We start from the raw sequence: 26,522 nt of genomic DNA, 5'->3' as shown, positions 1-26,522 counted from the left end.
CTGTTTCCATACTGTAGTCAATCTAAATCTAAAAAAAAAACAGGTTATAGTGCAACAGGTTTATTTGGAATCACTAACTTTCGGAGTGCCACTGCTCCTTCATCAGGTGGTTGTGGAATGGGATCATAAGACACAATTTATAGCAAAAGCTATAAATTCTGTGTCTTAAGATCCTGTTCCACAGCAACCTTATGAAGGAGCAGCACTCCAAAAGCTAGTGCTTCCAAATAAACCTGTTGCACTATAACCTGGTGTTGCGTGATTTTTAACTATGTTTAATTGCCAAGTGGATTTATCCAGTGGAATCACTTCAGATCATGAAGAGTTACTGATTTGACACCCTACAAACCTTCCAATATTCACCCCCACACCTCTTTGGTTTTTGTTGAGTTAGTTGATATCAGTCTGAGACAGCACTTGAATTGCTACATTTAACATGAGTTAGCAAGGGAAGGGCTCGCCTTTACTGACATATCTCTGTCAACTATCCAGGAAACACAATCAAGAAGGTTTTGGTTAAGAGCAGGATCATTGTGGAACCAGTCTTAATTAAGAGCAAAAACAAAAGCCAGGATAACTGGCAAACATGTGTCTTCCCTAAATTATGTCGTAGTAATTTCTAAAATTTACCTGAAATACTACAGACAGTTTCAATTCCTCACTTGAAGCAGACACTTCGGAGAATGTGACATTCCCTCAGGGCTGTAATAGTCTGGCCTTCAGGTTCTAGATTGTTATTGGTGATATAAATAAATTGCAATCCCAGGGGCCTATAAAGTAATCTTTCTCTGATTAGCTTTAAAAATGATCCAAAACATCCTACTGAAGAAGAATACAGCAGGTTAAAGCCAAAGAAGTTTACAGTATGGAAACAGGCCCTTCGACCCAACTTGTCCATGTCGAACAGTGTTTACAATTAATCCAGTCCCATTTGCCTGCACTGGTCCATATGCCGGATTAGTGGTGCTGGAAGAGCACAGCAGTTCAGGCAGCATCCGAGGAGCAGTAAAATCGACGTTTTGGGCAAAAGCCCTTCATCAGGAATTCCTTTTTACCTGGTCCATATCTCACCAACCTTATCTCATCCATGTCTATGTCCAAATGTTTCTTAAATGACAAAATTGTACTCCCCTCCACCACTACCTCTGGCAGCCTGTCCAGACACTCACCACCCTGGTCTGTGTGAAATAATTATCCCTGTGGACCCTTTTGTGTCTCTCCCCTCTCACGTTAAACCCATGCCTTCCAGTTTTAGACTCTAGTACTGTGGGGAAAAGCTGTTGGCTATCCACTCGATCTGTGCTTCCTATGATTTTGTAGACCTCTACAAGGTCACCCCTCAACCTCCTATGCTCCAGAGAAAAAAGTCCCAGCATATTCAGCCTCTCCTTATCACTCAAACTTTTCAGGAGAAAGTGAGGACTGCAGATGCTGGAGATCAGAGCTGAAAATGTGTTGCTGGAAAAGCGCAGCAGGTCAGGCAGCATCCAAGGAGCAGGAGAATCGACGTTTCGGGCATAAACCCTTCTTCAGGAATGAGGAAAGTGTGTCCAGCAGGCTAAGATAAAAGGTAGGGAGGAGGGACTTGGGGAGGGACGTTGGAAATATCTGCTGCACTTTTCCAGCAACACATTTTCAACTCAAACTTTTCAGTCCAGGTAGCATTGTAGTAAATCTTTTCTGCACTCTTTCTATTTAATTATATCCTTTCTATAGTAGGGTAACCAGAACTACAAGCAATATTCTAAAAGTGGCTGTACCAACATCAAGCTATATTACTTTACTCAACAGACTAATTTTACCATCAGTTATTGTTATTATAAATTGCTACACAACCAAAGAAAAGATGCAATTTACCCTAGGTTACAGTCCCATCTGGATTACAAACTGGACCATGATTCACAACAATATCCTGCTTTATAAGCAGCCTTTAATATAAAAATTCCAAAGCTTCTCATGTTATTAATATAAATTAAACCTGAGTCAAATGTATCACATAAGTGATATTGGATTAGTTTAGTTATCAAGTATTCAATGGGACATTGATTTGCCCAATATAATTAAAAGTTTTGAACTCTGAAGTAGTAGGGAATGTCACAATGATCCCAGTAAGAATTACACTTTGCCAACAGCGTGGGTTCAATCCTCACATCAGCTGAGGTTACCATGAAGGACTGTCCTTCTCAACCTCTCTTCTTGCTTGAGGCATGGTCACCCTTAGGTTAAATCACCACCAGTCACCTCTCTCTAATGACACACTAGACTATGACGACTTTACCATTTTACCGGAAACATATTCTTAGTTGTGAGAATAGCAAAGAATGATTCACAATAAACATCAATATTTAGCAAATCCCTTCACCGCTACAAACCTGAAAGGGTTCAGAAAAGATTTACAAGGATGTTGCCGGGGTTGCAGGGTTTGAGCTATAGGGAGAGGCTAAATAGGCTGGGGCTATTTTCCCTGAGCTTCAGAGGCTGAGGGGTGACCTTATAGAGGTTTATATAATCTTGAGGGGCATGGATAGGATAAATAGACAAGGTCTTTTCTCTGAGGTGGGGGAGTCCAGAACTAGAGGGCATAGGTTTAGGATGAGAGGGGAAAGATATAAAAGGGAACTCAGAGCCAACATTTTCACACAGAGGGTGGTGCGTGTATGGAATGAGTTGCCAGAGGAAGTGATGGAGGCTGGTACAATTGCAACATTTAAAAGGCATCTGGATGGGTATATAAATAGAAAAGGTTTAGAGGAATATGGGCCGGGTGCTGATAAATGGGACTAGATTAATTTAGAATACCTGGTCGGCATGTTTCCTAAATATCAAAAATTGTACTCGCCTGCACCACTACCTCTGGCGGCCTGTTCCAGACACTCACCACCCTGTCTGTGTGAAATAATTACCCCTGTGGACCCTTTTCCGTCTCTCCCCTCTCACCTTAAACCCATGCCCTCTCGTTTTAGACTCCTGAACCATGGGGAAAAGCTGTTGGCTATCCACCCTATCTATGCTACTCATGATTTTGTAGACCTCTATAAGGTCACCCCACAACCTCCTACACTCAGAGAAAAATGTCCCAGCATATCCAGCCTCTCCTTATCACCGAAGGGTCTGTTTCCATGCTGTCCATCTCTATGACTGCAGCATGGAAGTGGCAGCCTCTCAGTGGTATTAAAGTACTTACTTTGCCAAGAAACAGAAGAAAGTCTCCAAAGCAGTTGATCGCTGCCACATTCAGCGCATTGTTTACAATTAGAAAGAAAGCTTCCTTGGCTGAGGTGCAGAAATTTGTCCCATTGATTGCAGTTGCGATGTACGCATTCTGAAACACAAAAGTTACAACTGGGCTACATACTAAACAGTGATGCACCAGTTTTTGCAGTACGTTTAAAGCAACATGGTGAAAATTGAAGTTTTTTTTACCCCCTTTAATTCTTTTGTCCTTCCCATGAAAATGTATAATCTGGAATTACCCTCACTGCTTTACCCACACAACACCCATGCTCCCCCTTAACATCCTCTTGTTTATTTGCTGTTCAGTTCACATCAGTTTACCACACAAGTGCCCAATTTACTTGCCAGAACCAAGACAGTGAATATGATTGAACCAAACTGTGTCAGATATCAACCCTTGCATTCCTTGCTGGATATGTTCACTTTTCAGAAAGGGTCACTGCATAGCAGTCTGCAGTGGGATCCTGGGCTGACTATAGCAACTTCACTCTCAGAAGCACCATCAAGCAGGTGGTTCCCTAGATTGGGCTCAGAGGAATATACTTTCATCTATTCACTGTCAAGTAGAAAAGGTTAAATGGACTCTCCCCATTACGCCCAAACTGAATTGTTAGCAACTTAGCTCACATTAATTGCAATACTATTATTAAGTTTTATTAATTGTAATTTATAACTGGCTTCTGATAATTGTCTCTTATTGAATCTTACCCAAGACAGGGTCAGATAGAAACCAATACTAAGGCATAGTTTAAAAAAAAAATTGGAATCCTAGCCTTTTGCAACTGATGTGTTTAATCAAGTGTTTGTAATTGCAATCATAACATTTATTTTAAGGCCAAACTGACAGGTAATGTAAAGTGTAACTGACAGGTACTATTAAATGTAATGACAGTCGCAAAGTGGATACAAAATCTTCTGAGTGATTGGAATCAGAAAGGAATAGTCAACAGATTTTTTTAGGCTGGAGCAAGGTTTGTTAGAGAAAGGACCTCGAGGGGTCGCTACTCGGAGTCTGGTTTCTTCTGTTTTATATTAATGAACTGGATCATGGTGTGCTGGGGACAATTTCAAAGTTTGGAGATGACACTAAATTTGGAAGAATTTTCAATTGAGGAGGACAGTGTGGAACCCCAGAAGCTTGTCGTCAAGTTGGTGGAGTGGGCAAACAGTGGTAGATGAAGGTCCTAGCAGAGAGGTGTGACATGGTCACTTTGACTGGAAAATCAGAAAGCCAAAATAACATAGGGGTACAATTCTATTTGGGCTACATGAGCATCGGGACTGAGGCGAACATGGATACAGATCACTGGAGGTGGCAGGACAGGGGGAAAGAGCAGAGAATAAAGCATACAGTGTTTTAGCTATATTAATAGGGGCATAAAGTAAAGGAGCAGGGAGGTGATGTTAAACTTATATAAGACACTTGTTAGACCTAGGCTGGTGTATTGTCTACAATTCTACATGCCACATTACATTGAGAATGCATTGGAAAGAATGCAGAAGTGATCCAAAAGAATAGTTCCAGGAATGAGAAACTTCAAGAGGAAGAAGCAGGCTTATGTTGGGATGAGATGTGAAGGCTCGGTTAGGGCGCTTGAGAGTTACAAGTTAGCCAGGAAAGACCTAAAGAAAGAGCCAAGAAGAGCCAGGAGGGGACATGAGAAGTCGTTGACAGGTAGAATCAAGGAAAACTCTAAAGCTTTCTACAGGTATGTCAGGAATAAAAGAATGACTGGAGAAAGATTAGGGCCAATTAAGGATAGTAAGGGAAGTTGTGCGTGGAGTCTGAGGAGATAGGGGAAGTGCTAAATGAATTTTTTTTTGTCAGTGTTCACACTGGAAAAAGACAATGCTGTCGAGGAGAATACCTGAGTTGCAGGCTACTACTCCAGAAGGGATTGACGTTTTCAAGGAGGAGATGTTAGCAATTCTGCAAAGTGTGAAAATAGGTAAGTCCCCGGGGCCGGATGGGATTTATCTTAAGATTCTCTGGGGAGCCAGGGAGGAGATTGCAGAGCCTTTGGCTTTGCTCTTTATGTCATCACTGTCTACAGGAGTAGTTCCAGAAGACTGGAGGATGGCAAAAATTCCCTTGTTCAAGAAGGAGAGCAGAGACAACTCTGGTAATTATAGTCCAGTGAGCCTTATTTCGGTTGTGGGTAAAGTGCTGGAAAAGATTATCAGAGATAGGATTTATAATCACCTTGAGAGGAATAAGTTGATTAGGGATAGTCAACATGGTTTTGTGAAGGGTAAGTCGTGCCTTACAAACCTTATTGAGTTCTTTGAGATGGTGACCAAACAGATGGATGAGGGTAAAACAGTTGATGTAGTGCCTGTGGATATCAGTAAGGTTTTTGATAAGGTTCCCCATGGTAGGCTATTGCACATACGGAGGCAAGGGATTGAGGGTGATTTAGTGGTTTGGATCAGAAATTAGCTAGCTGAAAGAAGACAGAGGGTGGCTGTTGATGGGAAATGTTCATCCTGGAGTTCAATTAATAGTGGTGATATTTAGTGAGTCTAATGGTTTAAAAACCTTAGTTCAGGCATCTGAGCCTCCATTTGCCGAGAGGTGCAAGGGAGGAGCGAAGGACATCTAGGGAGGCTGAGGGGGATGCCGCCGATCGGGTTTACAAGATTCTGAAGGGGGAGGGGGAGCAGCCAGAAATCATGGTACATATTGGCATCAATGATATAGCCAGGAAAGGGATTGAGGATCTGAAAAGTGACTACAGAGAGTTAGGTTGGAAGCTGAAGACCAGGACGAGTACAGTAGTGATCTCAGGTTTGCTACCGGTGCCACGAGATAGTGAGATGAGGAACAGTAAGCGAATGCAGCTTAACACGTGGCTGCGAGGCTGGTGCAGGAGGGAGGACTTCAGATACCTAGACCATTGGGATACCTTCTGGGGAAGGTGGGACCTGTATATGAAGGACGAGTTGCACTTGAACTGGAGGGGTACAAATGTCCTGGCTGGGAGATTTGCTCGTGCAATTCGGGAGGGTTTAAACTAGTTTGGCAGGGGGGTGGGAATCGGAGCCACATGTCTCAGAGGGGGTCAGTTACAGACGGACAGTGACAGGATATATTGAATCTATCAGGAAGGTTTCTCACATGATGAAACAAAGGGATCAGTTAAACTGTGTCTGTTTTAATGCAAGGAGTGTCCAGAATAAGAGTGACGAACTTAGAGCATGGATCAGTACTTGGGGCTATGATGTTGTGGCCATAGCGGAGATGTGGGTTTCACAGGGGCAGGGATGGTTGCTTGATGTTCCAGGGTTTATAACGTTTAAAAATAACAGGGAGGGTGGAAAAAGAAGAGGGGGTGTAGCATTGCTGAACAGAGAGTGCATCACAGCTACAGAAACAAAGGTTGTTGAGGAAGGTTTGTCTGCTGAGTCAGTGTGGGTGGAAGTTAGGAACAGCAAGCCACTGTATTGGGGGTTTTCTACAGACCACCTAATAGCAGTAGAGAAATTGAAGATCTTATTGGCGAGCAGATTCTGGAAAAATGCAAAAGTAGCAGGGTTGTTGTTATGGGTGATTTCAACCTTCCCAATATCGACTGGAACCTCCTAAGTGCAGATGGTATGGATGGAGCCATTTTTGTCAGATGTGTTCAGGAGGGTTTCCTTACTTAGTATGTAGACAGACGGACAGGGGAGAGGCCATTTTGGATTTGGTGCTCGGCAACGAGCCAGGAGAGGTGTCAGATCTTGCGGTGGGAGAGCACTTTGGTGAAAGTGATCACAACTGTCTCGCATTTAGCATAGTCTTGGAGAGTGAAAGGTCCAGCTACTGAGGGAAGATATTTAATTGGGGAAAAGGAAATTATGACGCTATCAGACAGGAGTTGGGAAGTACAGACTGGGAGCAATTGTTCCACAGAAAGGGCACAGCAGACATGTGGAGACTATTTAAGGTGCAGTTGTTGCGAGTGATGCACAGATTTGTTCCATTGAGACAGGTAAGAAGGTATAAGATTAAGGAACCTTGGATGACGAGAACAGAGGAGCTTCTCGTCAAAAGGAAGGAGGCAGCTTACATAAGGTGGAGGAAGCAAGGATCTAACACAGCTTTAGAGGATTACATGCTTGCGAGAAAGAAGCTCAGAAATGGACTGAGGATAGCGAGGAGGGGGACACGGAAAAGGGTTGGCAAGAAGGATTAGGGAGAACCCAAAGGCGTTTTACTCATACGTGAGGAATAAGAGAATGATCAGGAGAAGGTAGGGCCGATCAGGGATAGCGGAGGGAACTTGTGCGTGGAGTCTGAGCAGATAGGGGAAGCGCTAAATGAGTTTTTTGCTTCGGTTTTCACCAAGGAAAGGGAACTTGTTGTAAATGAAAACATAGAGGAGCTGGGATATCGATCAAGATTGATGAAGATGATGTACTAGAAATTTTGGAAAACATTAAGATTGATAAGTCCCCAGGACCAGACCAGATTTATCCTAGGCTGCTCCGGGAAGCGAAAAAGGAGGTTGCTAAGTCGCTGGCGAGGATATTTGCCTCCTCACTCTGCACGGGTGTCGTACTGGAGGATTGGAAGGAGGCGAATGTTGTTCCACTTTTCAAGAATGGTAATAGGGAAATCCCTGGCAATTACAGACCAGTCAGTCTCACGTCTGTGGTCAGCAAAGTTGTGGAAAGCATTCTGAGGGATAGGATTTATGACTATTTGGCAAAGCATAGTGTGTTTAAAGGCAGTCAGCATGGCTTTGTGAGGGGCAGGTCATGCCTCACAAATCTTATTGAGTTCTTTGAGAAGGTGTCAAGACAGGTCGATGAAGGTTGAGCAGTGGATGTGGTGTATATGGACTTCAGCAAGACATTTGATAGGGTTCCCCATGGTAGGCTCATTCATAAAGTCAGGAAGTGTGGGATACAGGGAGATTTGGCTATCTGGATTCAGAATTGGCTGGCTGACAGAAGGCAGAGAGTGGTTGTAGATGGAAAATATTCTGCCTGGAAGACAGTGTTGAGTGGGATCCTGCAGGGCTCTGGTCTAGGGCCTCTGTTCTTTGTAGTTTTTATAAATGACTTAGATGAGGAGGTTTAGGGGGTTAGTAAATTTGCAGATGACACAAAGGTTGGAGGTGCCGTCGATAGTATAGAGGGCTACTGCAGGCTGCTGGGCGACATAGACAGGATGCAGAGCTGGGCTGAGAAATGGCAGATGGAGTTCAACCTGGATAAATGTGAAGTGATGCATTTTGGAAAGTTGAACTCGAATGCTGAATATAGGTTTAACGACAGGATTCTTGGCAGTGTGGAGGAACAGAGGGATCTGGGTGTGCAAGTACATAGATCCCTCAAAGTTGCCAGTTCAGGCAGCATCCAAGGAGCTTTGAAATCAACGTTTCGGGCAAAAGTCCTTCACCCGAAACGTCGATTTCAAAGCTCGTTGGATGCTGCCTGAACTGCTGTGCTCTTCCAGCACCACTAATCCAGAATCTGGTTTCCAGCATCTGCAGTCATTGTTTTTACCTCAAAGTTGCCACCCAAATGGATAGGGTTGTTAAGAAAGCATATGGTGTTTTGGCTTTCAGTAACAGGGGGATCGAGTTTAAGAACTGCAAGGTTTTGCTGCAGCTCTACAAGTCCCTGGTGAGACCACAATTGGAATATTGTGTCCAGTTCTGGTCGCCCTACTATAGGAAAGATACAGAAGCTGTGCAGAAGATGCAAAGAAGGTTTACCAGAATGCTGCCTGGACTGGAGGGCTTGCCTTATGAAGAAAGGTTGAATAAGCTCGGACTTTTCTCTCTGGAGAGAAGGAGGAAGAGAGGAGACCTGATCGAGGTGTACAAAATAATGAGAGGAATAGATAGAGTCAATAGCCAGAGACTTTTCCCCAGGGCAGGATTGACTGGTATGGGGAGTCATAGTTTGAAGATATTAGGAGGAAGGTATAAAGGAGACATCAGAGGTAAGTTCTTTATGCAGAGAGTTGTGAATGCATGGACTGCGTTGCCAGCTGTGGTGGTGGAAGCGAAGTCATTAGGGACATTTAAGCAACTGCTGGACATACACATGGATAACAGTGAGTTGAGGGGTGCATAGGTTAGTGACTATATTTTACATTAGGATCAAGTCTCGGCACAACATCATGGGCCTAAGGGCCTGTTCTGTGCTGTACTTTTCGATGTTCTATGGTATACCACAAGGATCTGTTTTGGGGCCACTTCTGTTTGTCATTTTTATAAATGAACTACATGAGGGCATAGAAGGACGGGTTAGTAAATTTGCGGATGACATTAAGGTCAGTGGAGTTGTGGATAGTGCTGAAGGATGTTGCAGATTTTACAGAGACAAAGATAAGCTGCAGAGCTAGAATAGTGATGGAAAAAGATAGACCAGAGCTAAAAGTTGAAGTTCTAAATTGGAGAAAGGTCAATTTTGATGGTATTAGGCAAGAACTTTCGAAAGCTGATTGGGCGCAGATGTTCGCAGGTATAGGGACGGCTGGAAGATGGGAAGCCTTCAGAAATGAGATAACGAAAATCCAGAGACAGTATATTCCTGTCAGGGTGAAAGGAAAGGCTGGTAGATATAGGGAATGCTGAATGACTAAAGAAATTGAGGGTTTGATTAAGAAAAAGAAAGAGGTATATGTCAGGTATAGACAGGATAGTGAATCCTTAGATGAGTATAAAGGCAGTAGGACTTTACTTAAGAGGGAAATCAGGAGGGCAAAAAGGGGACATGAGATTGCTTGGGCAATAGAGTTAAGGAGAATCCAAAGAGTTTTTACAAATACATTAAGGACAAAAGGGTAAATATGGAGAGAATAGGGCCCCTCAAAGATCAGCTAGACAGTGTTTGTGTGGAGCCACAGGAGATGGGGGAATATACTAAATGAATATTTTGCATCAGTATTTACTGTGGAAAAGAAGATGGAAGTTATAGAATGTGGGGATATAAATGGTGACATCTTGCAAAATGTCCATATTACAGAGAAGGAAGTGCTGGATGTCTTGAAACACATAAAAGTGGATAAATTCCCAGGACCTGATCAGGTGTACCCTAGAACTCTGTGGGAAGATAGAGGAGTGATTGCTGGGACTCTTGCTGAGATATTTGAATCATCGATATCACAGATGAGGTGCCGGAAGACTGGAGGTTGGCAAACATGGTGCCACTATTTAAGAAAGGTGGTAAGGATAAACCAGGGAACTATAGACCGGTGAGCTTGACCTCGGTGGTGGGCAAGTTGTTGGAGGGAATCCTGAAGGACAGGATGTACACGTATTTGGAAAGGCAAGGACTGATTAGGGATAGTCAACATGGCTGTGTGCATGGGAAATCATGTCTCACAAACTTGATCGAGTTTTTTGAAAAAGTAACAAAGAAGATTGATAAGGTCAGAGTTGTGAATGTGATCTATATGGACTTCAGTAAGGCGTTTGACAAGGTCCCCTGTGGGAGACTGGTTATCAAGGTTAGATCTTATGGAATACAGGGAGAACAAGCCATTTGGATACAGGCATTGGCTCAAAGGTAGAAGACAGAGGGTGGTGGTGGTAGTGAGCATAAGAGATATAAGTTAGTAAGTTTGCAGATGACACCAAAATTGGAGGTGTAGTGGACAGCGAAGAAGGTTACCTCAGATTACAACAGGAACTTGATCAGATGGGCCAATGGGCTGAGGAGTGGCAGATGGAGTTTAATTTAGATAAATGCGAGGTGCTGCAATTTGGGAAACCAAATCTTAGCAGAACTTATACACTTAATGGTAAGGTCCTAGGGAGTGTTGTTGAACAAAGAGACCTTGGAGTGCAGGTTCATAGCTTCTTGAAAGTGGAGTCGCAGGTAGATAGGATAGTGAAGAAGGTGTTTGGTATGCTTTCCTTTATTGGTCAGAGTATTGAGTACAGGAGTTGGGAGGTCATGTTGCGGCTGTACAGGACATTGGTTAGGCCACTTTTGGAATATTGCTTGCAATACTGGTCTCCTTCCTACCGGAAGTTGTGAAACTTGAAAGGGTTCAGAAAAGATTTACAAGGATGTTGCCAGGGTTGGAGGATTTGACCTATAGGGAGAGGCTGAATAAAATGGAGCTGTTTTCCCTGGAGCATTGGAGGCTGAGGAGTGACCTTATAGAGGTTTACAAAATTATGAGGGGCATGGATAGGGTAAATACACAAGGTATTTTCCCTGGGTTGGGGTAGTCCAAAACTAGAGGGCATAGGTTTAGGGTGAGAAGGGAAAGATATAAAAGAGGGGCAATGTTTTTACACAGAGGGTGGTACGTGCATGGAATGAGCTGCCAGAGGAAGTGGTGGAGGCTGGTACAATTGTAACATTTAATTGGCATCTGAATGGGTACATGAATAGGAAGGGTTTGGAGGGATATGGGCCGGGTGCTGGCAGGTGGGACTAGATTGGGTTGGGATATCTGGTCGGCATGGATGAGTTGGACTGAAGGGTCTGTTTCCCTGCTGTACATCTCTATGATTCTTTGATTAAGCTCGTGATTTCCAGGCAGAGTTATGTTTTTACCTGCTCCCCAGATAGGCTTCCTAATTATAAATTTGTTGACACAGTGATTGATGGATGTCGTCACTACAATAAGGAACGACAAGATGTTGGCTGCTGTTTTGCTAAATCACTCCAAGCCTTCTTCTAGAAGGTAATCTGCCTTGAGCATATCAAATTAAAAGGCATTCGCGCCAGTGGACTCAGCTGTTGCAATCTGTGAAAAGTTTAATGCTGGGGACTACTGCTAACAGCCTCTAGGCTCCAAGATAATCTCTGGTCCGTGGAAAGTGTTGCTGAAACTCAGTACATTCTTCCTTGACCGGCTTCCAGGAGTTCAAAATCTGGTCCCGCTGAACCGAATTGTATGAAAGCTGCAGCGATCCTTGACAGTTATTCATTCCTACTCATGTTAAACTGTGAAATGGGCTGTTCTTCCAGCTGTGCTGGGCCTCTGTCTCTGACAGGTGCCGACAGAAACTGCATGTTGCAAAGTTATCATCACAAAGGTGAAAGGCTGAACCAGACACTAATTGCAATAATTGGCAACTAGAACGTTATCCTAACTTTGAACTTTGAAACTAGGAATTAAGTATTTTCCATTCATATTATGAAGTTAATTCGAATAAAAGAGAATGCACAAAACAAGGAAGCTCTGCTAATCCTTTATAAATCGCTGGTTAGACTTCAATCTAGCATATCTAGCACCACATTATGGGAAGGACCTCAATGCTTTGCAGGGCTGCCAGATGAGATTTACTAGAATTGTACAAAGTTAAAAATCACACAACACCAGGTTATAGTCCAACAGGTTTAATTGGAAGCACACTAGCTTTCAGAGCGACGCTCCTTCATCAGGTGATAGTGGAGGGCTCGATCGTAACACAGAATTTATAGCAAAAATGTAAGCCCCCTGTGTTCTCTGTCTATGCCATGATGTTTAGATTGATTCTAATCTAAAAAGTAAGATAACGGAGTTTTACATAAATTCATGCAGTTTTTGAGCTCACAGTTCTGCATGAATGCATGCAGTTTTTGAGCAAAGTACAATGTACAAATTCACCCCACAACATATATGTGTGCATGTGGGTCTTTGTCTGTCTGTGTGTGTCTGTCTGTCTGGGGTGGGGGTTGTGAGTGTGAGAAAATGTGTGTGTGTGTGTGCTCAAACCGTCAGGAAATATATAAATGGCAGATTCATCAGCCGTACCAACAAGGTAGAGCAAAACATCACCCGTTCACAACGCAATGCCATCCAGGCTCAGAACCAATCACAACATTGTCATCAAACCTGCAGATAAAGAAGGAGCCATTGTCATTCAGAATAGAACAGATTACTGCAAGGAAATGTACTGACAACTGAACAACCAGGAACACTACAGGCAACTACCAGTTGATCCAACCAAAGAACACTCCTGAGAATTAAACACACTGATCAGAACTTTGGATCCAGTCCTTCAGAGCTCCCTATCTGCCCTCATCCCACGTACTTCTCGTGTAGGCGACTTCTACTGCCTTCCAAAGGTACACAAAGCCAACACACCAGGACGTCCCATCGTGTTGGGCAATGGGACCCTGTGTGAGAATCTCTCCGGCTATGTGGAAGGCATCTTGAAACCTATTTGTACAGGGGATCTCCAGATTCTGTCGTGACACTAGCGATTTCTTACAGAAGCTCAGCACCCACGGGTCAGTCGAACCGGGAACATTCCTCGTCACAATGGACGTTTCCGCACTCTACACCAGCATCCCCCACAATGATGGCATCGCGGCAACAGCCTCAGTACTCAACACCAACAACTGCCAATCTCCAAACACCATCCTACAACTCATCCACTTTATCCTTGATCACAATGTCTTCATCTTTGACAACTAGTTCTTCATCCAGATACACGAAACTGCCATGGGGACCAAATTTGCACCCCAATATGCCAACATTTTTATGCACAGGTTCGAACAAGACTTCTTCTCTATGCAGGATCTCCAACCAACACTGTACACCAGGTACATTGACGACATTTTCTTCCTCTGGACCCATGGCGAGGAGTCACTGATAAAACTACACAGTGACATCAACAAGTTTCATCCCACCATCCTCAAACTCACCATGGACTACTCTTGACTGTCTGTCTCATTCTTGGACACATGTGTCTCCATCAAGGATGGACACCTCAGCACCACACTCTACCGCAAACCCACAGACAACCTCACAATGCTACACTTCTCCAGCTTCCACCCAAAACATATTAAAACAGCCATCCCCTATGGACAAGCCCTACGCATACACCAGGTCTGCTCAGATGAGGAGGAACGTGACAGACACCTGGAATTACTCAAGGATGCCCTCACAAGAACTGGGTACGATGCTCAACTCATCGACTGCCAGTTCCGATGTGCCACAGCAAGGAACCGTAATGACCTCCTCAGGAGACAGACATGGTACAGGGTACCCTTCGTTGTTCAGTACTTCCCAGGGGCTGAAAAATTACGCCATGTTCTTCATGACCTGCAACACATTTTCAATGAGGATGAGCACCTCACCAAGACCTTCTCCCTACCTCCACTACTTGCTTTTAAACAACCACCAAACCTCAAACAGATCATTGTTCGTAGCAAGCTGCCCGGCTCTCAGGACAACTCCATACAACCCTGTCATGGTGGATGCCGCAAGACATGTCAGATTGTGGTCATAGATACCACTATTACGCGTGGGAACACCTCCCACCGTGTACATGGCAGGTACTCATATGACTCAGCCAACGTTGTCTATCTTATACGTTGCAGGCAGGGATGCCCGGAGGCATGGTACATTGGGGAAACCGAGCAAAGGCTACGACAACGGATGAATGGGCACCGCACAACAATTAACAGACAGGAGGGTTCCCTCCCAGTTGGGGAACACTTCAGTGGTCCAGGACATTCAGCCTTGGACATTCGGGTGACCATCCTCCAAGGTGGACTTTGGGACAGGCAGCAGAGAAAAGTGGCCGAGCAGAGGCTGATAGCTAAGTTCGGTACCCATAGGGAGGGCCTCAACCGGGACCTTGGGTTCATGTCACATTACTGGTGGTCACCATTGCACTGTACACACACACACAGATATTCCTACACACACACACTCTCACATACACACGGACACAGGTACACACAGACACGCACACAGACACCCACACACACCCTTATAGACACACACACTCCCACATGCACCCCCCCACAGACTTAAGACACTCTGCACTCACTACACACACACTTTCTCACACTCACAACCCCCACCCCAGACAGACATACACAGATAAAGACCCACATGCACACATATATTTTGTGGGGTGAATTTGTACTTGCAGGGTTACATTGTACTTTGCTCAAAAACTGCATGCATTCATGTAGAACTCCGTTATCTCACTTTTTAGATTGGAATCAATCTAAACATCATGGCATAGACAGAGAACACAGGGGCCAATACCTTCAACATATTGTCTAGCTATCACCATTGTTAACAGCTAACCTGAGAATGCAACTTTAAAAAAAAGGTTTTGTGATTTACACATGAAAGAAGTGAAACTATCACTGTATTCTAACAGATGAAAGGCTTAACAGACAATCAATTTTTCAATGTATAATTTCAGTTACATAACACTGTAAATTTTTGCTATAAATTCTGTTAGGATTGAGCCCTCCACTATCACCTGATGAGGGAGCGTCGCTCCGAAAGCTAGTGTGCTTCCAATTAAACCTATTGGACTATAACCTGGTGTTGTGTGATTTTTAACTTTGTACTCCCCAGTCCAACACCAGCATCTCCAAATCATGACTGCTAGAATGGTACTGATGAGGGACTTCAGTATATTGGGAGACTGGAGAAGCTGGAATTGTGTATCCTAGAATAAGCAAAGCTATAGGGAGACTTAATAGATTCAAACTCAATCTTGATATAGTAATTAAGGAAAAATTGTTTTCACTAGCTGAAGGGTCTGCTGCTAGGAAACTGAATAACCCCAGTAGGTAGAGCAACCTGTGGGGAGATAATTACTGTATGAAAACAAATGTTCTTATCTTGAAGGGACTAGCTGTCTGATAGTGCAACAAAAGCAGATTGAATAGTGTCGTTCAAAGAGAAATTGGACAAATACTTGAGAAGGGAAATGTGCAGGGTACAAGGAGCAAACAGGGTACAAGGAGAAAACAGGGTCAGGGGTCTACCTGAATGGCAGATTCAAAGACTCAGGGCAGCTAAGATTCATCGAGTTAACCCCTTCTGTGTTATGTAATTATAAGAAAGTTTGGACTGTAATGAAAACAATTTTCAGATCAAGAAACCTTTTCAAAACTGTCATTGTGAAGATAGCTGCATGTTTATACCTCCATCTTGGATGTTATTCGTGATCCCTTTCTACAAACATTGTGATTGGGTAAAATAATATTCAACAGGTTTCCAACCAAACCTGGTAAAAACAATGACTGCAGATGCTGGAAACCAGATTCTGGATCAGTGGTGCTGGAAGAGCACAGCAATTCAGGCAGCATCCGAGGACAGGCAAAATCGACGTTTCGGGCAAAAGCCCTTCATCAGGAATAAAGGCAGAGAGCCTGAAGCATGGAGAGATAAGCTAGAGGAGGGTGGGGGTGGGAGAGAGTGGCATAGAGTCTTCAGGGCTGAGGAAATGACCTGGGAGTTGCAATGAGAGAGAGACTCCCTGAGATTCTTGTAGAGAGAGGAGGAAAACTTCTTCAAGGCAGGCATCCTTGCAAGAGGATTCGCAGTAGGGTTAAAATCAACGAGGTAAAAACAATGACTGCAGATGCTGGAAACCAGATTCTGGATCAGTGGTGCTGGAAGAGCACAGCAATTCAGGCAGCATCCGAGGACAGGCAAAATCGACGTTTCGGGCAAAAGCCCTTCATCAGGAATAAAGGCAGAGAGCCTGAAGCATGGAGAGATAAGCTAGAGGAGGGTGGGGGTGGGAGAGAGTGGCATAGAGTCTTCAGGGCTGAGGAAATGACCTGGGAGTTGCAATGAGAGAGAGACTCCCTGAGATTCTTGTAGAGAGAGGAGGAAAACTTCTTCAAGGCAGGCATCCTTGCAAGAGGATTCGCAGTAGGGTTAAAATCAACGAGGTAAAAACAATGACTGCAGATGCTGGAAACCAGATTCTGGATCAGTGGTGCTGGAAGAGCACAGCAATTCAGGCAGCATCCGAGGACAGGCAAAATCGACGTTTCGGGCAAAAGCCCTTCATCAGGAATAAAGGCAGAGAGCCTGAAGCATGGAGAGATAAGCTAGAGGAGGGTGGGGGTGGGAGAGAGTGGCATAGAGTCTTCAGGGCTGAGGAAATGACCTGGGAGTTGCAATGAGAGAGAGACTCCCTGAGATTCTTGTAGAGAGAGGAGGAAAACTTCTTCAAGGCAGGCATCCTTGCAAGAGGATTCGCAGTAGGGTTAAAATCAACGAGGTAAAAACAATGACTGCAGATGCTGGAAACCAGATTCTGGATCAGTGGTGCTGGAAGAGCACAGCAATTCAGGCAGCATCCGAGGACCGGCAAAATCGACGTTTCGGGCAAAAGCCCTTCATCAGGAATAAAGGCAGAGAGCCTGAAGCATGGAGAGATAAGCTAGAGGAGGGTGGGGGTGGGAGAGAGTGGCATAGAGTCTTCAGGGCTGAGGAAATGACCTGGGAGTTGCAATGAGAGAGAGACTCCCTGAGATTCTTGTAGAGAGAGGAGGAAAACTTCTTCAAGGCAGGCATCCTTGCAAGAGGATTCGCAGTAGGGTTAAAATCAACGAGGTAAAAACAATGACTGCAGATGCTGGAAACCAGATTCTGGATCAGTGGTGCTGGAAGAGCACAGCAATTCAGGCAGCATCCGAGGACAGGCAAAATCGACGTTTCGGGCAAAAGCCCTTCATCAGGAATAAAGGCAGAGAGCCTGAAGCATGGAGAGATAAGCTAGAGGAGGGTGGGGGTGGGAGAGAGTGGCATAGAGTCTTCAGGGCTGAGGAAATGACTTGGGAGTTGCAATGAGAGAGAGACTCCCTGAGATTCTTGTAGAGAGAGGAGGAAAACTTCTTCAAGGCAGGCATCCTTGCAAGAGGATTCGCAGTAGGGTTAAAATCAACGAGGTAAAAACAATGACTGCAGATGCTGGAAACCAGATTCTGGTTCCAACCAAACCTATCTAAACAAAGGCTTCAGTGATGCAACATGACCTGACCTTACACTTGCATGTGGTAGACAGTGATGCTCAATTGACAGACACTGTGCTGCATTTAGCTCTATTCCCTAGGTGACTGATGTTTGTACATCCTGTTGGGAGTGTTCACCTTTCTCTAACAGTAAAACAATAAAGCCAGGAGGACAATTAGATGCTGTGGGGACACTCACATCAAATCACTGAGCCTGAAGCAGATACATTGCTCCCTCAACGGAAAGAGCAAAAGTGACTATGACTGAAGCTACCGAATGAACTGAAGCTTTTTGAAAACAAACCAAGAAAATCAAATATCAAATGGAGGAAAGAGAGTACAAGCCCTGTGGCTTCAGTTTGAAAAGTCCCCTCCTGGTTTCCTACAAAAGGTACAGGGATGAAGAGCTGTTGAATTGTAGGAGCTGATGTCCATTAAACTGCACTATTTGAAGCTGACCTTGAACAACATTCTACACTTTAGAGTGGGCGAGCTCTGTACTCAACATTTCCGTTTTAAAGAAAACAACTCACAGAATTATTAAACCAAGCTGTCCACTACAAAGTGGACAAAGATAGTTACATGATTTTAAAAAAAAATACTCCATTGTTTTCTTCCAAGTCTGTTTCCAAAAGAAACACCTTTGTCCACAGTCCAAAACTAGTCTCAAGAAAGCAGCAGCAGCCTTAGAAAAACTTACACCGTTGTAATTGTGGAAATTTGAATGATTATTTTGACTGTGAATTTCCTTAGCAAAAGTATGGTTGTTTATCAAAACTCAGATTTCTGGCCAGCCTCCAGCAATGACAATGGCAGCAGCTCAGCCAGTGAGAGTCATGAGAACAGGACTCCAGGCATTTTTCCAATTGCTTTTTTTCCATGGACTGCTTGCTGTGAATAATCAGCGCTTTGTGAAGCAGCTGAACCAAGCGGTAAAATGAGAGATGCACTACAACACAGGGGCCATGGAATGATGGTTGTCACGGCAACAACTGATCTCCTCTTCACAAATTTAGTGTTTGTACCTTGGAAATCGCACACACTGAGACGGAGAGGAGGCGCTCTGCTTCTCGTGGGCTTTGTTTTAAAAAAAGCCTTCCTCCAAAAGAAACTACGGCCCAACGAGAGAGTTAAGTCTGGATACAAAGATTCTGAGGCTGTCTTACTACTTTAAAGCTACTGCATTTCAGCAGCTTCACCACAGCCTTTAGCTTCAGTTTTCCAACAACATACAGCTAGACAATCTTACAGCTAATAGCACGTGGCTTAAAATATTCATTCCTCTTCCCCTTGTTTTTGAGAATGAAAATGCCATCACAGCAACGTAAACCTCACTGTTAAAGTGAACTGGAAAACACCACACAGAAAAGTGTATGACGAGAATCAGTTCAGCAAGGAAAAGCATTAAAAAAAAACTGCTTTTTTTTAGAAAAGGTACAGGGGAATGATAGATCATGAGACTAATTCGTTTAAATGAATGTTAATTCGTTTAAAATACAGATTTACCTAAATCAATCCATTTAAACAAGCAAATTATGGGACGGTATTCATAAAGCTGGTGTTAAACCTAAGTGTTCCTGTGGTAAAAAGGACATTCTTAAAACCTCAAACAGTTTATAACAAAAAGTATTTTTTACTTCCAAAAAATATTCTTTTAGCAAAGAAAACAAAAATTGGATGAATCGTCAAGAGTGGAATGCATTTTGTTCCTAAAATGAGAAATCATATCATTACAGCTTCATATCTTTTCTTGTTCAAATGATTCCTCTTTTTCCTGCATTTCTTTATTTCTGAGGAACCTCTGACCCTCTACCATTCAGGCTAGTGTCTCCCAACCATGAATAGCAGATCTGGATAAATAGATTGGCTTCATACACAATGCAAACCGTGGATAAAGGCACCTGGCCTTTAGGTTTTTAAGCAATGGCATACACATTTCAATCAAACAGTAGCCTTTGCTTTCAGTTCCACAAGGTAAGCGCATATTCTCCAGAGAACAAAGAATGCCTTGAATTTAAGGAGGGGCGGGCGGGGGGTTGCTTGTTCACTGTTATTTACATTGATAAGATCTTGTTCAGTAGGAATGATGTGGAGGAGCTGGTGTTGGACGGGGGTGGGTGGACAAAGTTAAAAATCACACAACACCAGGTTATACTCCAACAGGTTTATTTGGAAGCACTAGCTTTCGGAGTGCTGCTCCTTCATCAGGTGGTTCCGAAGGAGCAGCGCTCCAAAAGCTAGTGTTTTCAAATAAACCTGTTGGACTATAACCTGGTGTTGTGTGATTTTTTTTAACATTTATTAAGTCAACGTGAAAACTCCAGGCAACAAATTTTCACCTTTCCTTCAATAGGAGCTACTTGGAAGGATGCCTGAAGACATGTGCGAGTGTTTGAATGGGCCCTACGTAGCTTCCTCCCTCCCTCCCTCCGTTAGATGACCCTTGAGAGCTGTAAAATCTTTTCCTCCAGGTTCCCTGGACTGAAAGTCAGCATTGCACACACTGCCACATCAATACCCTAAAGAGTTTTCTAAACATATGAAACCAAAACAAATAATGGATGAAAGAACAAATGTAGTTTTTAAAACAAACAACTGCAACAGATTAACATGCTGGACTTTAACATCAACAAGTAACATCACTTAGTGAGAAAACTAAGAGGAAAATGAAAAATCTCTATCCCACTACTTGCTCACCCTTACAACTTACTGGGACAGTCATAGTTCTATAGGTACAACCATCTTCCACACCCATTGTGTTTGAAAATCCTATCAAACAATGCAGAGTGGCCAATTACTCCTTTGTTGAATTTAACGCGTGTTGCACAGTGGAATAGGAACCTATTTAAATAAGGCCACATCTTTTGGCACAGCATACACACGCACCATGCACTGCTTGAAAATTCACATGTGTTTACTGGAAGTAGAATGATAGAATCCTTACAGTGCAGAAAGAGGCCATTCAGCCTCTCAAATCTGCACTGACCCTCCAAACAACATCTCACCTTACCCCATCCCCATAACCCCGCATTTACTCATGGCTAATCCACCTAGCCTTTCCATCCTTGAACATGACGGACAGTTTTAGCATGGCCAATCCACCTAACCTGCACCTCTTTGGATTGCGAGAGGAAACCAGAGCACTGGAGGAAACCAACACAGACACTGGCAGAATGTGCAAGCTCCACACAGACACTTGCCCGAGTGAGGCTGGAATCAAAGCTGGGATCCTGGTGCTATGAAACAGCAGCACTAATCACTGAGCCACTGTGTCTTCTGTAGCACCAACATTTAAACAGGTTTGTTGCCAATATGATTAAATAGGAACAATAACTAACTTGAGGGAATGAGGCCTGAGGCTTGGCACAGTTATGTCTGAGACGTGGACAGTAGTGGGGGAGAGCTGTAAGTGGGAGGGAGACTGTGATTCGTCTCTCTCTATCACCATACTGCCCTAAGCACTCTCCATTACTGTCCTCCCTCCAGGCCCTCTTCTCCATCCCCCCCCCCCCCCCCCAACACTGGCCTCCTTTCACCTTTATTCTTCCCCTGCTTCCTCACTCTCTTTCCCAACACTGTTCTCATTTCTTCCTGCCTATCCTCACTAGCCCCCTGCTGAATTCTGTTTCAGGACTGTGTTTCCTTTCTGTGCATGCTCAGTTCCTTGGCATATGACATCATCACGATTCTACTTGGTGACATTGCATTGGTGGATTTGCAGACACTCACATTCCCACAGCCGTGTGTATGTGCAGCCAAAAGCCATATCAGGGGTCAGCAGATATAGGCTTTAAGTCATTCGGCTCCATAAAGATCGGCACCATGGTTTCGGATGACAAGATCACATGATACCTTCTCCTCTCTGTAATATTCTATTGTTTAATTGATCGGTTGATAATATTAGTCTGTTGACTGATCTATGTTCAGTGTGCTCTAGTGATTAAGCCTGATTGTAGCTTATGAGGTACAAAGTATAGAAAAGCTTCCAAAGGAAAGACCAAAGTGGCCAGAGCTCATGTGAGGAGACATTGTGTAATTGAAGAGATATTTTAAATTAAATTCATGTACTGAAAACAAGTCTCTCAATTGTTCAGAAGTAAATCAGATATATAAAGTCCAGAACAAACCAACAGACCTGAGCAGACTTGAGTGAGAGATTAGCTATTCCAGTTCCAACAAATGTCAGCAAAACTGGAACAAGTGGGATAACAAATTCTGGTCTCCACAACACGAGAAGCCCTTAATACATAATATGACCCTCACATCCTTCCTAAAACGTAAGGAACAGAACTGGATGCAGCACTCTAGGTGTGAGCTACCCAGAGCTTTGAAAATATGCAGCATAACCTCCCCACCTTTGACAGGGTAGGATCATTATTTCAGATTAAAATGCAATTTGAGGGTTCATGCTTCTAACTTTTTCAAATTTATACTCCATGACAAATTGCATTACCAATCTCAGAATTACTTTTTAAAAGTATCTTTCTCAGGTTTAAATGTTTATATTCTTAGATCTGACACCTTTCCCTTGCAAAGTGAGGGTCCTGTGGAGTGCTGTGTGCCTAGCATCGTAAGTGTACTCATCGTAGCCTACTTTACTGGGTCCGCCATGTGGTTTGTATTGACAATTCCTGTCTACTCTACCGCCAGCACAGCACGGACATCCCAAATTTAAACAGAGGTATATTCTGGGAACCAACCTCAGAGAGTGTAAACTGGATCCCGCTGGAATAAGCAATCTTGGGACAGACACATGTGGAGAAGTTTAAAGCAATTTCAACATTTGAGGAGAACGGTGTGAAAAGCAGTTAGGAAAATTGAGCTTGGCTCAAGGCCAATGTCTTCACCCGTTCATCCAACACTAATTTCATTATTTGCAATTGGTTATGCAAACCAAGTCACACGAGAAGACACCAAGCTAAACCAAGGTGGGGGGGAGGGAACAAACAGTCTTTTTAAGTTTGCTGTTTAAGTGAGAGAATCTATCCAGTACCTTCACCAAGTACAAAAGCTTTTCAATTCCTCCTTTTTGCACATTCCCCATTAGTTCATTAGTAGCTCTTACAGGACTGAAGTACCTGGTTTAAAAATTGCAGCCACTTTTCCAGACAGCAGAGACAGCACGCACAGCATTTAACCAGACATCTGGCACAGGCACCTTCCTAAAAAGAGAGACAGCAAAACACTCCATCAAATCCAAACACTGTCAAATCCAGCACACATGCAGCCCCATGTGAGTCTTGCTCATTATTCTTGAAAACCTTTGTTTTATGTTTAGGATGGCAATGCATTCAGTCTTTTTTTTAACTTCCAAGTTGAGAACCAAGAAACAGAGCCAAGGCCATAATTCAGGAAAACAATTTGAAAAATGTTACAAGAGGAAATAAGTTCTCAGTGTTACACTCTGCCATGTGCTTTAGAGAAATCAGAATTGCAAAACATAGGCAACAGTGTCGCAGGTCAGCAGTTAAGCAAAAGGTCAGGCTGGTCAGAATGGATTAGGTCAGAGCTTATGAGGCGATGGATAATTTCTCAGCAGCAGCTTCACAAATTTTGGAAGTGCCACACAAGGGCAATAGATTATTTGTGTTATAACAGCTACAAGGAGGTGGTGGAGTGAATGGTAACAGAGATTGCCTGGATATAGCACAGGGGTTTAAAGGCATGTATCTGGAGGACAATGGGAAGGAACACTACCACAAAAGACAGACCTGCAGTTCTGAGGAACTTTCATGACAACCAGCCCTCTTAAAATACTTCATATTCAATTAAATACTTTCGGAATGTAGTCTTTGCTGTAATGTGGATGACGTGGCGGCCAACTTGCACACAGCAATGCATATAAACGTCAATGTGATAATGACCAGCTAATAGTTTTTTTGTGTAATCTTGATGAAGGAGTATATATTGGCCAGGATACTGCTTTGCTACCACTTTAAAAGCAGATTTTATCTATGAGCGTAGGTTCAGGATGACATCACATGACCAACAGACACAAAAGGTTCAAGAAGCAGCATGTCAGATTAATGAAGTGTATATAAATTCATCTGAAACCACAAATTAGTAGTTTGCCTATGAAGTAAGCCAGTTTGAAATTTTCATGTTAATTGCACCCATGTTAATTCCCACTCCAGTTTGAGAGTGATAATTCTGTGTTAAGGAACATACAGCATTATAGATACCCAAGATAACTCCCCTGCTCTATGGTGGAATGGTGCCATAGCAGCTTTTACATTCACCCCAGAGAACAGACAGACCTGTAATTTAACATCTCTTCCACCTCTGACCTTGCACTCTCTCAGCACTGCACTCGGATGTCTGATGACTGATTTATAAAGGATAGGAGCCCCGCTGGACCACTGTGTGAGGTCCAGTGTGCACAATAACCCACGTGATGAATTGGTCTGGCAGATGTCACAAAATCAACTCAAGACTTTACATTTGTGTATTCCCTCTACTGTTCGAGCCCAATGTAAAGAGTGAGACAAAGGCAGTTGCATCAGATATCACAATCTTTCAAACAAGAGGTAACTGGCCATTACACATGGGGACAAAGAAAGTACTGGTGCCTTTTTAAATTAAATTCATGCACAGGATGAGGGCACCGCTGACTAGACCAGCATTTAGTGCCCATCTCTAATTACAGTTAAGAGTTCACCACATTGCTGTGGGTCTGGAGTCACATGTAGGGCAGACCAGTTAAGGATGGTTTCCTTCCCTGAGTGATGTTAATGAACCAGATGGGTTTTTCCTGACAATCGACAATGGTTTCATGGTCATCATTAGACTCTTAATTTCAGATTTTTTAAATTGAATTCAAGTTTTACTATCTACCACCGTGGGGTTCAAATCAGAGTCCCCAGAACATTATGTGGGTCTCTGGGTTAACAGTGTAGTGATAATAACACTAGACCATCACTCATCCTTTATATAAATGGCAGGGGGCAGGGGAATGGAATCTCATAGAAGCCTATAAAAATCTAACAGGACTAGACATGGTAAACACAGGAAGGATGTTCCTGATGACTGGGGAGTCCACAGCCAGGAGTCACAGTCTAAAGGCATGGAATAATCCATTGAGCTCTGAGCTGAGGAGTTATTTCTTTGGCCAGATAGTGGTGAGCCTGTGCAATTCTCAGCCCAGAAAGTAGGTGAGGCCAAAACATTGGGTGTTTTAAGGAGGACTTAGATACAGTTCTTAGGACTAAAGAGATCACAAAATGAGGAGAAAGTGGGAATAGGGTACCGTAAGACCATAAGATACAGGAACAGAATTAGGCCATTAGCAGTCATCAGCTCCGCCATTCGATCGTGGCTGATATGTTTCTCAACCCATTCTCCTGCCTTCTCCCTGTAACCCTTGATCCCCCTACTATCAGACTTGGCCTGTGTCGTCTTCTGTGGGAATGAGTTTCATGGATTCATGGTCCTCTGGCTGGAGAAATTTCTCATCATTTCAGTTAGAAAAGATCATCCTTTCACTCTGAGGCTTTGCCCTCAGGTCCCAGTCTCTCCTACTAGTGGTAACATCTATCAGCCCACTCTATCCAGGCCTCTTAGTATGCTGTAAATTTCAAATATGACCCCTCATCCTTCTAAATGCCATCGAGTACAGACCCAGAGACCTCAACCACTCCTGGCAGGACAAGCCCTTCATCCCTGGGATCAGTCTTGTAAACCTTCTCTGGAGTCTCTCCAAGACTAACACATTCTTCCTTAGATACCAGGCCCGAAACTGCTCACAATATTCTAAATGCGATCTGACCAGAGCATTACACAGCCTCAAAAGTACATCAGTGTTCTTGTTTACTAGCCCTCTTGAAATAAATGTGAACATTACATTTGCCTTCCTAACTGCCAACTGAACCTGCATGTTAACCTTAAGAGAATCCTAAAATAGGATTCTCAAGTCCCATTGTGCTTCAGATTTCCAAAACCTTTCCCCATATAGAAAATGTTTACACCTCCATTCTTCTTACCAAAATGCAGCAAGTCTCATTTTCCCACACCGTATTGCACCTGCCACTTCTTTGCCCGTGCTCCCAGCATCTCCAAGCCTTTCTGCAGCTCTCCACTGCCTCCACACTAGTGTCCCTCCACCTACCTTTATGCCATCTGCAAACTTAGCAAAAGTTCCTTCATCCAGATCTGAAATGGATTATGTGAATAATTGTAGTCGCAACACTGACCCCTACGGAACTCCAATAGGTGCTAGACTGGGTCTGCAGCAGGTGGTGAAGGAACCAAGAGGGGAAAACAAACTTGACCTCATATTCACCATTCTGCCTGCTGCAGATGCATCTGTCCATGACAGTATTGCTAAGAGTGACAGTATCAGTCAGAGCGACCGTTACACAGTCCTTGTGGAGATGAAGTCTAGCTTCATATTGAGAATAACCTCCGTCATGTTCTGTGGCACTATCACTGTGCCAAATGGGACTGATGTTGAACAGATCTAGCAACTCAAGACTGGGCTTCCATGAGGCACCATGGACCACCAACAGCAGCACGGATTGTACTCCAGTACAATCCGTAACCTCATGGCATATCCCCCACTCAACCATTACTATCAAGCCAAAGATCAGCCCTGGTTCATTGGAGAGTTGAGGAGGCCAGGA

At 43.6% G+C, this 26,522-nt stretch overlaps 1 protein-coding gene and 1 pseudogene across 3 annotated transcripts in view; one reads left to right on the top strand and one right to left on the bottom strand.

The window, feature by feature from the left end:
* Positions 1-26,522, bottom strand: part of LOC122554200 (choline transporter-like protein 3) — a 90,326-nt gene that overhangs the window by 4,460 nt on the left and 59,344 nt on the right. For all 3 annotated transcript variants that reach the window (XM_087990482.1, XM_087990484.1, XM_087990483.1), the window contains 2 exons: positions 22,983-23,066; positions 3,185-3,322 (listed from right to left, as the gene is read on the bottom strand). In XM_087990482.1, the coding sequence (XP_087846608.1) occupies positions 3,185-3,322; positions 22,983-23,066 (222 nt within the window). The remainder of the gene's footprint in view (positions 1-3,184; positions 3,323-22,982; positions 23,067-26,522) is intronic.
* LOC148149101 (uncharacterized) lies at positions 13,442-18,845 on the top strand (annotated as a pseudogene).

Source organism: Chiloscyllium plagiosum, unplaced genomic scaffold (assembly GCF_037043375.1).
Source record: "Chiloscyllium plagiosum isolate Xiang-an unplaced genomic scaffold, Cpla_swu_hap1 HiC_scaffold_9, whole genome shotgun sequence".
Taxonomy (NCBI): Eukaryota; Metazoa; Chordata; class Chondrichthyes; order Orectolobiformes; family Hemiscylliidae; genus Chiloscyllium; species Chiloscyllium plagiosum.
This window is presented reverse-complemented; position numbering and strand designations above follow the sequence as displayed.